The 16690-nt window shown below is 37.9% G+C and overlaps 2 protein-coding genes across 3 annotated transcripts in view; one reads left to right on the top strand and one right to left on the bottom strand.

Moving 5' to 3' along the window:
* Window positions 1-16690, top strand: part of hdac3 (histone deacetylase 3) — a 448843-nt gene that overhangs the window by 240712 nt on the left and 191441 nt on the right. The gene's annotated exons all lie outside the window — the stretch shown is intronic.
* On the bottom strand, window positions 2213-12251 carry atoh8 (atonal bHLH transcription factor 8). The gene is made up of 3 exons (XM_060885437.1): window positions 11392-12251; window positions 6791-6982; window positions 2213-3059 (listed from the first exon to the last, which is right to left on the bottom strand). The coding sequence occupies exons 1-3, from the start codon at window positions 12034-12036 to the stop codon at window positions 3054-3056; spliced, it is 843 nt and encodes a 280-aa protein (XP_060741420.1). The 5' UTR covers window positions 12037-12251; the 3' UTR covers window positions 2213-3053.

Below are 16690 nucleotides of genomic sequence, written 5' to 3'. Positions count from 1 at the left end.
TTGCACATGTACTGTAGAATATACAGTATGTACACTGGTGGGCGCTGCTTTTGTGTATTATCTTGTAGTGTTTTGTATTGCTTATTTGCACTGTCTTTTGTCTCGCATTGTTTGCACTAGGTTGCACAGATGCACTTTATGTGGCTAGGATTAACTTACTTTAAGTCCTTTGCTCTGTGTTCTGTGTAGCACCATGGTCCTAAAGAAACATTGTCTCATTTCACCATGTACTGCATCTGCTATATATGGCTGAAATAACAATAGCAGCTTCTTGACTCTTAATAATGTGTGGTATTAGGCACAATAGGTTGCAACATTCAATGTCTGCAGTTACTGCATTAATAGTAGTAGTGTTGGTAGTAATAGTAGTGTGTGTGTGTGTGTATATGTATACATACATACATACATACATACATACATACATACATATATATATACACAAGTGATAATTTTGGCCATTTTTTATCCATAATTTCCAACTCCAAGCTGTATAAACTTGAATGCTTATTGGATTTACGGAGTAACGAGGGAGGGTGTGGCCTAAGGGGATCAACACCCTATATCAAGGTGTGCAAAATTATTAGGCAGATTCTTCTCCTCAGGAAAAATGGGCCAAAAAAGAGATTTAACTGAAAAGTCAAAAATTGTAAAAAATGTTTCAGGGGGATGCAGCACTCTTGAAATATCTAAGATTTTGGGGCATGATCACAGAACCATCAACAGTTATGTTGCAAATAGTCAACAGGGTCGCAAGAAACGTGTCGAGAAGAAAAGACGCAAATTAACCGCCAAAGATTTGAGAAGAATCAAACATGATGCTACCAGGAACCCATTATTCTCCAGTGCTGCCATATTCCACAACTGCAACCTACCTGGAGTGTCAAGAAGTACGAGATGTTCAGTTCTCAAAGACATGGCCAAGGTAAGAAAGGCTGAAACCCGACCAAATCTGAACAAGACAAATAAGTTTAAATGTCAAGAATGGGCCAAGAAATATCTGAAGACAGATTTTTCAAAGGTTTTGTGGACTGATGAGATGAGAGTGACTCTTGACGGACCAGATGGATGGGCCTGTGGTTGGATCACTAACGGACACAGAGCTCCACTTCGACTCAGACGGCAGCAAGGTGGAGGTGGGGTACTGGTATGGGCAAGTATTATTAAAGATGAGCTAGTTGGACCTTTTTGGGTTGAAAATTAACTCAAAATCAACTCTCTGGCATACTGACAATTTTTAGAAGTCACTTTCTTCAAGCAGTGGTACAGGAAAAAGTCTGCATCTTTCAAGAAGACTTTGATTTTTATGCAAGACAACGCTCCATCACATGCATCAAAGTACTCTTCTTAAGCAGGAAATTTACAGTGAAGGTAAACGGTACACCGCTCTGAACAGTGTCTGGGAGGCAGTTGATTCTGACCAGATCAAGAAACTAGTGTTAATTTAGTCACCTATTTTTATTTTAGTCCTAGTCTTAGGCCAAATGTCCTTGTTAGTTTTAGTCATATTTAGTCATTCACATATCTTTTTTGTTAGTCAAGTTTTAGTCGACTAAAAGTCTTTTAATTTTAGTCTAGTCTTAGTCAAAAAATTTTAGTTTTTTTTAAAATAACACATTATTACTGAGATTATTACTGATAAACATTTCAGTAAAAAAAGTGTTTTACATTATGTTTCACTCGAACTTGACTGCACATCACATTTTTTACTTTATTGATACTGCTTTTAATCGTAATGCAAAGACCGGTCATCGGGATATAAGCTGTCATGTACAATAAAAGAGCCTGCGCAGCGACAGGAAATATAATTTAACACAAAAAGCCTGCCTAGATGGTGGACTTGCGCTCAGGATTTTTTTATTTATTTTTTTGAGCGGCGTGTGGACAAATTCTTTCTACACACACACTAAACAGCGCGAAGCCGCGAACTCGTTCTGAATATTTTAAAGGCGTAACAGCTGATGAAAAAGCAGAGACAATTGTAGACGAAAGAGAGATTTTATCTTAGTTTTTATTTTATACAAAACATTTTCGTCTCGTCTTTTTTCGTCAACAATAATGCATTATTAATTTAGTCTTAGCGTTTTTGGACAGCGGTGCAGTCTTGTCATCGTCTCGTCTCGTCTGACGAAATTAACACTACAAGAAACTGACTGACTCCGTGAATGGAAGGCTTGTGACTGTTATCGAAAAGAAGGGTGGCTATATTAGTCACTTTTTTTGAAATTTCAGAAATGTTTATTTGTAAATTGAGTTTGTTTATTATTGTCACTTTAACAGGTGAAAAGTGAGATAAGAAAATCTTTGTTTTTTATTTAGTTGCATAATAATTCTGCACGGGGGGCACGGTGGCTTAGTGGTTAGCACGTTCGCCTCACACCTCCAGGGTTGGGGTTTCGATTCCCGCCTCCGCCTTGCGTGCGTGGAGTTTGCATGTTCTCCCCGTGCCTCGGGGGTTTCCTCCCCCGGTCCAAAGACATGCATGGTAGGTTGATTGGCATCTCTGGAAAATTGTCTGTAGTGTGTGATTGCGTGAGTGAATGAGAGTGTGTGTGTGCCCTGCGATGGGTTGGCACTCTGTCCAGGGTGTATTCTGCCTTGATGCCCGATGACGCCTGACATAGGCACAGGCTCCCCGTGACCCGAGTAGTTCGGATAAGCGGTAGAAAATGAATGAATGAATAATTCTGCACACTAATAGTTGCCTAATAACGGTGTACTATATCTCTTAAGAAAGCCAAAACTTACTTTTACTACTTAAATTTTCAGGTCTGAGGGTTTGTTAACATTTTGGATTGACCAAGAGCACTATAGTTGTACAATAACAAAAGTAATCCTCAAAAATACAACTTGCCTAATAATTGTGCACACAGTGTGTGTGTGTATGTATATATATATATATATATATATATATATATATATATATATATATATATATATATATAATTTTTTGTGACATAACACTTCAAGTGTAAAGATGCATCAGTGTAGATTATGTCCTTGTCTTAAACATTCTGTGGTGAAGTTCTTCTTTCTTCTAAGCCAGAGTCTTCATTTTATTCCTATACAAACATATACATATGACAGTTATACAAAATGATTTGAAATTCAAAGTATGAATAAATATATGGGCATTATTTATTACAACTAATTAGAACCACCCCAACCATAGCAACCATATACAGCTCAAATTATGTATTATTTTATTCAGTCGGGAGTGCATAATGGCATATGGACAATTGATGAGTGAATTATGTTAAAAATATTATACTTTACCTCAATGACAACATATGCAAAAAGTCCACTAAAGTTCAGTTAGACCAAGAAGACACACATCATTTTCTTTTTAAGAACCTCAAACCCAAACCTAGACTACAGACTCTCTCTCTCTCTCTCTCTCTCTCTCTCTCTAACACACACACACACACACACACACATTTCTTTTAGTTCTGCCCTCCCCCACTCTTATTAATGTGTGCTAAGCACGAGATACAGAAAAACTTTCTTTTATTTCAACAGATGGCTTAGGGAGAACTGGGGATCCAGCTAGGGTAATGCACTGTGTAATGTGTCAGTTCCTGCAGTGAGTGAATTCTTATGTTCCAACTCGCGTGCCTTCACCCTGCCCTCTGCCCTGAATGGCGCCAGCAGGACTTCCTAGCTAGCTTTGCAAACATCTGGTGTCTAGGACTGCCAGTGAGAGGGGGAGGAGCGCCTGGATATTTTCCTTCTATCTGTGCTTTATGCAATGGTAACACAGTTTCAGTGCAATTTAATGAGTTTGACTGTTAAAATAGAGAATGTGTATATATCAAACTATATTTATCAATATATGATACTTGTTTCTTTTTTTTGTTAAAAATACAGCAGAGTAGAAAATTGATCAATATATAAAAAAACATGAAATGTCCAACATGAAAAGAAAATAAAAATCTAAATCCTGTCTAAATCAAAAGTCCTGCACTTTCGGTTTTGGATTTAAGTAAATTGTTTTAAAATAAATGTTTTAAATGTAGGTTGGAATTACAAGACATTCAATATATTTTCTTTGCTTTATGGATTAAGAGGGTGTTTCTTAAAGTAGCTGAACTGGGGCATGAGGATGAACTTTTAAATCAAGCAGACAACAATATATCTAAGGAGAAATAAGTGGAGGTTACCATGAAACTTGAGGTTATTGCTAAAGCATAAATCATCCAGAGATTAAATGAATCTGATAGGTCATTGGAGCAAATCTATTCTGTACTACAATCATGGCTCATTGTGACCTACCGACTCTTCAAGAATCAAGAAAGACATCAGAATTGTAGTGACACCTAGGTCTGTCAGAATAGATGAGTGACTGAAAACTAAAAAAAGTAGTGGGGCTACTTCATTAAACAGTTAATCAAGTTATAAGCATACTCTTAAAAGGCTTATAACTATAATAATAATAATAATAATAATAATAATAATAATATGTTGTCATTGGATACAGAATTTATCCTTTCTGAGGTTCCTATCCAATCTCCTTAAACAAAAAGCCTTAATCTCGATGCCCTAGCACACCATGTATTAAAAGTGGTCACTGAACACTATTGCCATGTTTCTGCAAATGTTGAAGGTATTTATAATCTTGAACCATCTCCACATTCATGCCTTTGATGGAAACAGGGGTCAGGTCTGGTTTTTTGTTTCTCTTAAAAAACTGATCTCTATGTCAGGTCTCTAATTATAGCCAGTTTCATGCTGTAGTTGTTCTTTCGTTTCGATCCTTGTACACATAGAAGCTGATGTAGTCTTTTACTGGCGAACTACAGATTACATCCCAATCAACTTCATCTCCAACAGTGACGCAGTGTTTTAGCAGTGTCCTGTAAACATTTCCTCACCATTACTCGCATAATGCATGAGTCAATGAAGACTGCATCAGACTCTCATCTCTACAGCTGCATTCAGTGCTTTGTCAGCATACAGTGGGGCATTGTGTATACACCAATATTGAAATGCAACAGCAGGCATGTGGCCCAGGCTAACCAGTTCACAATCAGTTATGTTGGCTAAACCATATGCTATGGAACCAATATTTGCCAGGACCTAATATTCTCAATATAGTCTTTGTTGTCAGTATGAAAACACTTGTTCCTCTGTTTTTATAACCAATGCAGACAATAAAACACCTCCCACCTGAGCTTAGCCATTGTCTGCACAAGCATGAATTCTGCATAACTGGATTGTTAATCACGTAGAGCTGACATTTTATAGAGTAGAACACTCCTTTGGCAGAAACCCATCCTGTATGATAGCAAGGCTACAGACCCACTATAGGTCAGTGACCCATGACCAGAATAATCTGGTCCAGCGAAAGAAACATGCATATTTATACTGTTAACAATATTGATCAAAATGTAACTAATTCTCTAACTAAGTCTCTAAGAACCACAAAGAATGGGGCAGAAAGCCCATTTTTTCCCAAAAAAGCCCAATTTTGCCCTAAACACCACAAGGACCTGAGATGAGGCCAGCAGAGAAGAAAGCTGTTGCGTTTAAGAAGCTACTCCATTATATATGGGCATTAACATTATGTTAATCGTATACTGTGGCCTTGTCACCAGATCCAAATGTGATGGATTAACAAAAGATTCCACCACCATCATTTATTCAATTCAATTCCTTAAATACAGTTCCAGAGACTGTATTAAGACAGTAATCTGACAGAGATTAAGTTCTCATAATATCCCAAAACCTTACAAAGACATGTTGATTGTTCCCTGTATATTTAGAATTCAATCCAATGTGTTTGCAGTCAGCAAATAAGGGCTATATATCATATGATAAATAACATGTGTTTCCAGTTTAACTTAATCAAGTAAACTGTTGAAATTATAACACTTTTTTCTATTGTGGAACCCTAACTTTTTATGGGACCAATTTGCAAAATCTAGCCAAGTCTTATTAAATATTAAAATGTATCAAATTGAATATCTGGTTTCAAATCTTTTGCAGTCAATGAAGACATGAAGTATAGAACCCATAGACATCACCAGATGCTGTAATTCTTCCCTGGTGTAACTCTTAAGCTTTAGTGTATATGTCTACTGTGTTTCTAGGTGTTCGTTTTTGTCTTTTTGCCTTCAGTGAAATTCATGTTTAAATTTGTTTTATTTATGTGATTGAATTGGCACTTACAGAACATTCCTTAAAAAGTCTGCTTTCAAATTTATTTGCTTTAATCTGTTTTGGTGCACTCGGCATAATCTTAGCAGATAACATGTCCCTCCACTTCCCTATACACATTAGAATCCATCCTGTTCTACTAGTATTTATACATCACCATGCCATAAAATGAGGGAATATAATTTAAAAATTTTTAAATTCCAGGCACTATATAAGAATGCTGCCTGCACATGGTTCGTTGCCAGATGTTCTTGATGTTTCCAACTACAGTGATTCTTTTTCTTTCATTACTTTAGCAATACGTTTTTGTTAGGTTTTTACTTTCTTATGGTTTTGGTTTATGGTTATTTGTTCTGTGGTAGACAATTAAAATAACCATTTTTTTCAGTGTACAAATATTGATGGACCTGACATATTGCTTTCAACAATGAATATTTTCAAGAAGCAGCTTTACAGAAATCCAGATATAGAATTAGATTAGACCCCTGATGTGTGAAAGCATGTATTTTGATGTGTGAAAGCAACATTTATTTCAGTCTTTTAAAATAATTATTAAACTGCATGCTGTAGTAGGTTGTACAGCATAATGTCTAGTTCATTTAAAAAAAATCTTTAAACATCCTGCAACTTTATTTACCTTTCTCTTCTTGGCACGACCCTCAGCCTGCAAGGTTCGGGTGCACTGCTCAACACACTCTCGGAAACTCATGTTGCTATGGTCTGGTGTATAATCCAGATCCACAAGTTGTGCCAGTGACAGGATATAGTTGCAAGCAATTCTTAATATAGCCAGCTTGGAAAGCTTCTGTCCATAGGAGTAGCAAGGCACCTATAGAAGCAGTGTTAAACACAGGTTAGAGATAGCTTGGAAAAATTTTGATTACATTAACACCATAAGAGGTTTATATGAAATCCTTATACATTCCACTTTAAACATGTGTAGTATTAAGCAAACAGTTGTCTACACGATTAAATGCTAAAACATTTATCCTCAATGGAACAGTGGATAATGTTTATAATGTTTAAATAACCTAATGAAAATATGAACAATTTATCAAAACAAAATAGAACAGGTTTTCAAAATGATGTAACTTTATGTCTGGTTGAAAAAGCAAAACATATTTCAGTCTATAAAAACTTATAACTCACAAAACTATGTACAGTAGACAATATTGTAGAACATATGCCTAATGTGTATGTCACACTAAATATACAAGGAATACATGAGGAAACACAAAACATAAATGTTGATCAATTATTTTACTGAAGAATAACAGTTCACATCTTTGGTACCCATGTGTAAATCCTAATTGGTTGTGACCCCTTTAGCAGCAACAACTGCAGCCTATAATCAGTGGCCAAATTGATGACAATATAATACAGTTCCCAGAGTATAACACAAAACATAAAAATATATTAATAAGTATAATCCCTATTCAAAAGGTGGGCTTTTTTGTGGCATGGGCGCAGTAACAGCTTTCTGCTGGCAACTCGACCGACCATGCAGGTCATTTGTGTTCAAGTACTTCCTTATTATGCTCCTACAAACACCACCACAACTTTTTTCAAAAGCAGCCTGTATGTCTCTAGAATTTGTTTGGGTTTTTCTTTGTGTCCCATACAGCTCTTCTGGCAGTAGTGAGTGAAATCTTTCTTGACTACCTGACCATGGCTTAGTATCAACAGAACCCCTAATATCTAGCAATGCACATACCAACCAAGCATGCACATATACTTCAGTTTGGGGATCACTTCCACAGCATATGCACATGGAAAGGCATGTTGACTTTCAATGATCACAAACCTATTATACAGTCTCTTCCAACCAGCAATGCCTTCTTCTCAGACAAACTCAACCACTACTTTGTTCTCTTCGATCGAAGCTTCAAACATCACACCACAAATGTTGACTCCTCCACAGCTGATAATACAATATCAATCTCCCAAACAGAGATACTTGGCACTGAGCTGCACAGAAGTCAGCTGGTTTGATGGCATACTCGGTTGTATGCACAGAGCATGTGCTGGACAACTGGCACAATTCTTCACTGTCAGTGTCTGAATGATTTTTGCATTCACCTACATTGTTATAAAGTGCTTTGAGAAACTGATTTTAAGTCACCTCATAGTGAGCTTTTTGCCTACACTGGACTTGCACCAGTTCACTTAACATGTCAAAAAAGGACACAATTTCCACTGCTCTTCAGCTAGCTCTCACCACCCTGATTAATAATAATACAAACATTAGGATGTTGTTCATTTAGTTCAGCTCTGTATTTAACACAGTCAGTCCCCACTAAACTGACTACTAAGCTGAATGACCTAGCTATCTGAACATATAGCTGTAAATGGATTACTGACTTCCTAAATAATTTAATAAAAGAGAATTTAATAAAACTCTTTAATTATGAAAATTAATGTTGCAACATTGCATAAGCTTGGAAACAGTGCCAAGTTGAATCCAGCAGAGTTGGATGCCAAGGTGGTCTAATGAAATATTAGAGTGTATGACTTTTTTTGGTCAGGCAGTGTGCAGAGAGGTATTATGTATTATTTTGTATATTAGTAATTTTGCTTTGATGGACAACTGTCTTAGGAGGAAGGGAGACCCAGTTTCAAAATTGTTTTTTCCATCCAATTCTGATGGTCAGTTTCTCAGTTTCTGTAATACTCAAACAAGCTGTCTGCCACTAATAATCATGCCATGATCAAAGTCACTGAAGTCACATTTTACCCTGAAGACCCAATTTTTCTGGTGGTGAACAGAATGTTCTTATGGCTCAACAGAGGGTTTAAGACAAATGCATTTGGCAACAATTCAGCAACTGCTTGCTGTACAAGCAGTGCTACTGAGGCTGGAGTAGGTGAAACCACTAGTTTTTCTAGGTCACTACTACTTATTATTATGTATTAGTAATTTCAGATGACTTGACCCAACAATCCTTCACACATTCATTACTGACTCTTTTTTAGAACTGATTATAAGTAATCTTACTGTTCTTACTTTTTTCTTCAGTAAATTATGAATTTCTACAATGGAACATGGTACCAAAGATGTAGCCATGCTTGAGTGCCAGATTTTGAAGGGAGGGCAGACTAGTGAAGGTACTGTAAGTGGTGAAGATTGCACACCTGCAGGGAATTAGACTAATGAATGTTCTGTGTTGCAGTAAGCCATGGCAAGGATAAAGTTAGTGGGAGATGAGTGCCTCAAGAGAAAGACCCAACGAGCACATAACTGTGTATATGAGTGTGTTTTAGATAATAAAATATCTGAAAAGCAAAATTAACAGATAAAGATTAAAGGACACTTTAATTTGTTCCAAGCTTGCATTCCATTCCCAAACCTGGGGATGGAAGAATATCAGATCTAGTATATCCATATCTGGCTAAAGTAGTACACAGCTATGTGTTTATAATTTATATAATTTTTTAGGCATGAATTTGTGGGCTCGTTATTTTTTTTAGGTTAATCTTTATGTATATACAGCCCCTCTCCCACCAAAGTATTGGAACAGCAACTTTTGTTTTAAGTCACCCATTTGTCAAGTAAACAAAAAAAGAACATGACAAAGAACATGGTATTTTTAGATTGGTTAGATGTTAGATTGGTTTTTAAAAAAATCATTATCTCTGAATGTCTAGCCTTGGATTTAGCCTGTGTTAAAAAGAGTAAACCAACAAGATGATTTGGAAAAAACAGCCATTCTGATGCTGAGAAAAGGACAATTAAGCAAGCCATTGGACAAGCATTGGGCATTGCCAAGATAACAATCAATAGTGTCCTGAAAATAAAAAACAGACATGAAACAGCTCACCCAAAGCCAACAACAGTAGTTGACACATTTAAAAGCTCCTGAAAACATTTGGTGACATCAACAAACAACCTCCACAAGACAGTCTTTGAGAGCAGAATCATAGAAGCCGTACCACAAGATGCAAAACACTCATCAGCAGTAAGAATCAGAAGGCTAGATTGATATTTGTGCAAAGCAAAAAAAAAAAAAAAAAAAAGGCAGCTTGTTGTTCCTGGGATTTGAACAACCTTCTGACCACATTCCAATGTCTTAACCACTGAGCTATCACTTCCAATGATTCTTCCAACCTGGAATCTCACAGGTACCAAAACAAAAAAGAGTCATTGGTTTACTGGAGTCTATCTAGCAGCCCTGACACACTACTGACACCACTACAACAACTGATGCTAGGAGTAAGACCAAGGGCCAGCATAAATGAACTTCACCATTACCAAAAGAAAGAACAGATCGAAGGCTGAGCCAGGAAAGGCTTAGTGTAGCTTGATGTAGGATGCTTTCCTACTGCCATCTACAGTCCTCTCCAAAGCCATATTTTATGCAATAGTGTAATTTGCCTATGCTTGGTGGTCCAGACAGGATCCTGTGTTCTTACTGCTGCTGCCCAGGTTTGTTCCCAGAAACGGAACCAACTCAGCTACTGAGGGTTTAAGTCTCAGTGCTGGTCCCAACTATAGATAAAACGGGAGTGTTGTGTCTTGAAAGGCAGTTGGAATATGCAGACCAGATAATCAGGAGTGGTGACTCATTAAAATGTATGATTCTGCTTTCAGATCTACAGATTACTTCAAATTAATAAGCGTATTATGTTCACTTAAAAAATCAGCTCACTCTTTGTTTGCAAATTGTCAACCATTTAAACCATGTAAATCAAGCTCTAGCAATCTGAGCTATACTTCATTCAGATGTAAATGTGAGCATTAATTATACATCTGAAATATACACTCATTTACCAGTGTAAGCTCAACTGTCGGGATGGTAAAGACGTTGGACTACTGATAGGAAGGTCATGAGTTCGAATCAGAGTTCCACCAAGCTGCCACTGCTGGGCCCCTGAGCAAGGCCCTTAACCTTCAATAGCTCTGTTGTATGAATTGAAATAAAATGTAAGTCAAATCGTAAGTGAAATATTACAGGTTGCCTAATATGGTTAGATTGCCATCCTGTGGTGCGGTTTCTATATTTTGTGTCGTGTGAGAAAATATGCTAAATATGCTATGAAAGTATGAGGTCCTTTAAGGGTTTTTTCTTGAACATTTAATGATAGCCATACATTTGGATTCTTCATAGAATCTTTTAGATAGAAGAGATCCCCCTGGAATAACCAGAGTTCCCTGATATGCTGATATGCTGTTTTTCTGCAAGCTTAAAATAGCTGTCCTGAAAGTGCCTGACAATTAATAATTAAATAAACATGAGATACCTGCTTTCGTAGAGCTTCAAATGCGGCACTGATTGTATGGACCCTGGTCCTCTCTCTAGCATTTGCTAGGAGTCTTCTTGTCTGCTGAATTGCTTTGATCTCTGTGACAACGCCAGCCGATTGCTCTTCAGATGGTTTCCTAATAACTGAGTCGGTAGGGTCAACACTGTTATGGAGGTATGAACCGCGAGAGGTCGAGCAGAAAGACATTTCAGAGCGTTTGCACAACAGAATACGTGATTGTGGAGGGCAGTTTCTTGAAAATGCTTGCTGATTGTCGAAGACTGAAACTTCTACGGATGCTGTGTCGTTTCTGTTTTTAACTGGTGTTTTTGAAATTGACCACGATGGTGTTTCCGTTTCATTCCTAGTCAGTGATGGCAAAGTATACATTTTCATGTCAAGAGCTGTATTTAAAATGTCCGGTTGTCGTATGTATTCTTCAGCTGGATGAAAAGGCTGTAACTTCTTTTCACGTGTTGTTCCATAAACTTCGCTCACCAAATGTCCCACTGAGTTGAAGTTTTTTTTAAAGCCATGTGATCTCTTTTCCTCGCGTTTAACAGAATCCTGAACCTTTCGTTTAAACTTCTTACACCCATTGGCTGGATTACACCGATCCATGTTTACGTGACTGTTCTTCATTTCCGATTAGCTTTGGTCTCCATATAACACACAACTTTCTCATAAAATTTTCTAAGGCTCTATCTACTTATCCAGACAGTACGTGAATAATTCAGAAAGAAATCGGTGTAGTAGCAAGAGCACGCTGCTGCTTTCCGTGATTTCTGAGACCCCTCTAAAGTGATCCAGGCATTGCCAACATTCCTCATCCGTATTTACACAAAAACCGAAACTGTTACCCCGCCTGCTGGTGGAGACTGTTCGAATTAAATGAGATTTACCCAAGATGTTGTTCATGACACACTTTAAACGAAGTGTAGTCTGACCAAACATAAAATACCAAATTTTTCCTTGCTTCGGCTGAAACATATTGGTGTCTACAGTTTGCCCTTTTATCTTTGCACTGGAGTAGGTGTGCCATTTTTGTGTGACAAAACCAACCACCAACAACACTGTGAAATATGTTGTGTATTAAAATGAGACAATGGGTCTAATTTCTTTTTAGATTTTTTTCATTTTTTTTATCCTTTTAGGACAACTTAACCCAGTATTGAACATGAGATCTATTATGTGTGGTGTTTCCTGAAAATGCAAAACAAATTTTGAATTGAATATAGAGGCAATACTGCTGCAATTGTAGGGGTGAACATAACAAGATGACTTGCTTTAGCAAGACATCTGCTTTGGCTTATTCATTATATATTCATTACTCATCTGTGCTGCCAAAACAAATATATGTCCAGGGGCCTGTTGCACAAAAGTAGAATTAAGACATCCAGGATAAATGACTGAGCTGAGCTCAATGAATCCAAAACAAGTGCATCCGGGCTTAATTGGTTGCATAAAGACCAAGTCACGGCTCACTCAAACAGACCTGCCACCGATCACAGATTCACTGATTCACCATGGCAACAAGAGCGGCGTACTTTTCCCCGTCGGAGGCACAAATCCTCATGGAGGCATACGAGGAGGTAAAATACATAATTATGACCTTTGGCCTCCTGAAGGCATGCTTTCACTGCCTTCACAAATTAAGGGTCAGCCCTGTGAGGGCATGTGACATTACTGTGGCTTGTGCTGTCCTCCACAATATGGCCTGCCTGAGGAAGGAGAGGGCCCCCAGAGTGCCACCAGCCATGGACTGGGACAATCCGGCAATCTTCCGGCTTTCAATTTTGGTTAAATATGTCCTGCAGTGGTAGAGGAATTTGGGGTTTTTTGTGTTCTCTCTCTCTCTCTCTCTCTCTCTCTCTCTCTCTCTCTCTCTCTCTCTCTCTCTCTCTCTCTCTCTCTATATATATATATATATATATATATATATATATATATATATATATATATATATATATATATATATATTAATTAATTAATTTTGGCCTATTATGATGTTTGTGCTGTATACTGTGTGTAATACAAGCTTGCAGGGAGGCTACTGTATCCATTTATTTGTCTGTTCAGTTGATGTGTATGGATTTGTCCTGCATTTATTTCAATGAGCAGACATGTGGGGTGTGTTATATACAGACGTTTTGAATGTGTATTTATCCTTTTGTTGTATAATATGCTTTGATTCTGTGCTTTCCATCTTGTAGAGTCACTATGTGACTTCAGTTTCGAAAGGAGCTGATAGTTTACCTGCTTTGTTTTATCCTTATTCAATAAAGGAACATAATGTTGCACTTTGTGTTTTTGTATATTTATATGGAATGTGTATTTTATACGACAGAGTATTAGGGCCACACTGAGGCTGGTTCTTTCTGCGGAAAAGATGCATATTCTTTTTACAGTCCTGATACTTATGACAATGTGCTAATGTGCCAAAAGATTAAGTATATCCTTGTTTGTGAAACCATACTGAAGAACAATTCCATGAAATGCCCCACAGCTGTCATTTTAACAACTTTTTTTCCTCTGTGGCCCTAATATTCTATAATTTTATATATAGCCATATAGTCTATGGGAAACTGTAAATTATCTAATGATAGCAACATCATCTAAAAATTATCATTTACCCAAAATGATTGAAATTAATGATCACAAATGTTTAAATAATGACAGTGGGTCTAGTTATATGTGATAACAATGTATAGTGGGCAGTGGAATAACTATTGGTTTCCGTTTGTGGTGACTGCTGACTGACATAAGGGATGAGATTAAATAGATCCTAGAATTTAGCCTGGTCTGGAGCAGGCTAGCTCCACAGAATAAATCTCCATGGTAATTTATACCATAACATTGTACCGCCCCCTAATCCAGATTAAGTGCAACTGGATCACAGATAAATTGAGCCAGGATCACCAAGATATCCCGGCTTAATCCCTTATCCAAGTTTTGTGCAATAGGCCCCTGGTTTATTACGTACAAACAAACATATCTACTAACCTAACACCAGAGACAAGTTAATAAAAGTGCCTCATATTTTTTAGAGATTAGATCATTATGATTAGATGTTATGTGTGCAAAATGGCCAAAATTACATCTCTATACTTCATTCATTCATTTTCTACCGCTTATCTGAACTACCTCGGGTCACGGCGTCATCTCAGGTGTCATCAGGCATCAAGGCAGGATACACCCTGGACGGAGTGCCAACCCATAACAGGGCCCACACACACACACTCTCATTCACTCACGCAATCACACACTACAGACAATTTTCCAGAGATGCCAATCAACCTACCATGCATGTCATTGGACCGGGGGAGGAAACCGGAGTGCCCGGAGGAAACCCCCGAGGCAAGGGGAGAACATGCAAACTCCACACATACAAGGCGGAGGCGGGAATCGAACCCCCAACCCTGGAGGTGTGAGGTGAACGTGCGAACCACTAAGCCACTGTGCCCCCATCTCTATACTTATCATCTCTATATTAAAAAAACACCTCTATATATCTCTATGCACCTCTATAAATCTCTATGCCTATCTACCACTGGTGAATAGATCACTTTAATAGAACATATAATTATATATTTATATAAATATAATTATAAATATATATATTTTGAGACTGGCTCTTCAGTGTAGATGACAGTGTCAAAATCAATGTCAAAATCTTCAAACATATACAGTAAAAAAGTCTACACATCTTTTAAAATGGCAGGTATCTGTGATATAAAAAATTAAATTAATGAAATTGTTCTTTATCTTCACTTGTCCAACAGAGGCCAACTTATGTGGCCAAAATAAATGAGCATTTGGAGCTCTGAATAATTCCCTTTATCTTGACTAGAGCCCCAGACCAAGCTGAAGACAAGCAGCCCCACAGCACAATACCACCACCACACCACCAAATTATTCATTAATCTATAAGAATTATGAGTTGTTTTTCAACTTCTTCCTTGGTCTCCTCAGACTTTGCCACATGTTGCCACATAATTTGGGATGATTTAGGCAGGCTTGGATGTTTTTGTCATGTGAAAGGGATTTTGCCAGCCTAGCACATTGTCCAGAATATGAGAAACTGTTGCACCATGCAGGTAGTGACATGTCAGATATTTTACAGCTCCTTTAATCTTGGTAACCTCCCTGGTAAACATTCTTTTTGTCCTTTTGTTAATTTTGGAAATATGTCTTGTTATTGGTAATTACTGTGGTGCCCTGTTTCTTCTGATGTTGATAATGGTTTTATGCTGTTTTTTGCAAAATTTGTAAAACAAAGTTGATGTGTTTTGAAGCAAGAAAAATTCGTCAAAGTAAGGATTTGTGCAAGTTTGACAGTGGCCAAATTGTGATGGCTAGAAAACTGGGTCAGAACATCTCCAAAACTGCAGCTCTTGTGGGGTGTTTCCATTCTGCAATGGCCAATATCTATCAAAGGAACTGCCGACAGGGTCATGGGTGGCCAAAGCCACATGAATGCATGTGTGGGAGTGAAGCTGGCCTGTGTGGTCCAATCCAAAAGATGAGCTACTGTAGCTCAAATTTCTGAAAAAGTTAATGTTGGTTCTGATGGAAAGGTGTCAGAATACAAAGTTCATAGCAGTTTGTTGTGTATAGGGACGCATAGCTGCAGACCAGTCAGGGTGCCCATGCTGACCCCTGTTCATGGAGGAAAGTGCCAAAAATGGGCATGTGGCCTTCTCTGATGACTCATGTTTGCTTTTAAACAGATGGCCGGGTGCATATGTTTGGTTTACCTGGGGAACACATGGAACTATGTTGCATTATAGGAAGAATGAAAGCTGGCAGTGTGATGCTAAGTGCAATGTTATTTTGGGAAACTTTGGGTCCTGCCATCCATGGATATGTTACTTTGACATGTAGCACATACCTAAAAATTGTTGCAGACCAGTAAATAGTAAATATACATATCTTATTTTAAATAAAACACAGCGATATAAAATCTCCAGGATGGCTGAAGACAGCTGATGTCTCTTCATGTGTCCTCAGGAAGGACAGGCACTGGTGAGCTTTCTTGACCAGGCAGGAGGTGGTGGTCCGGGACAGGTCCTCTGAGATGTGGATCTTCAGGAACATGAAGCTGGAGACACATTCAACTGGCAGCTCTTTAATGTGGATAGGGAGTGCATGCCTCTCTCCCTCCTGTAGTCCATGATGAGCTCCTTTGTTTTGCAGGTATTAAGGAGCAGGCTGTTTTTGGCACAGCATGTGGCTAAATACTATACCTCTTCTCTGTAGGCTGTCTCATCTTTGTTGGTGATGAGGCTACTCACTG

The sequence above is a fragment of the Tachysurus vachellii genome, chromosome 13 (genome assembly GCF_030014155.1).
Source record: "Tachysurus vachellii isolate PV-2020 chromosome 13, HZAU_Pvac_v1, whole genome shotgun sequence".
Taxonomy (NCBI): Eukaryota; Metazoa; Chordata; class Actinopteri; order Siluriformes; family Bagridae; genus Tachysurus; species Tachysurus vachellii.
This window is presented reverse-complemented; position numbering and strand designations above follow the sequence as displayed.

Coding starts and splice junctions, on each gene's coding strand:
- atoh8 (XM_060885437.1), bottom strand. CDS start 12,036: ATGAAGAACAGTCACGTAAACATGGATCGGTGTAATCCAGCCAATGGG. Junction 6,983..11,391: donor TTGAAGCTCTACGAAAGCAG/GTATCTCATGTT, acceptor CTGCTTCTATAG/GTGCCTTGCTACTCCTATGG.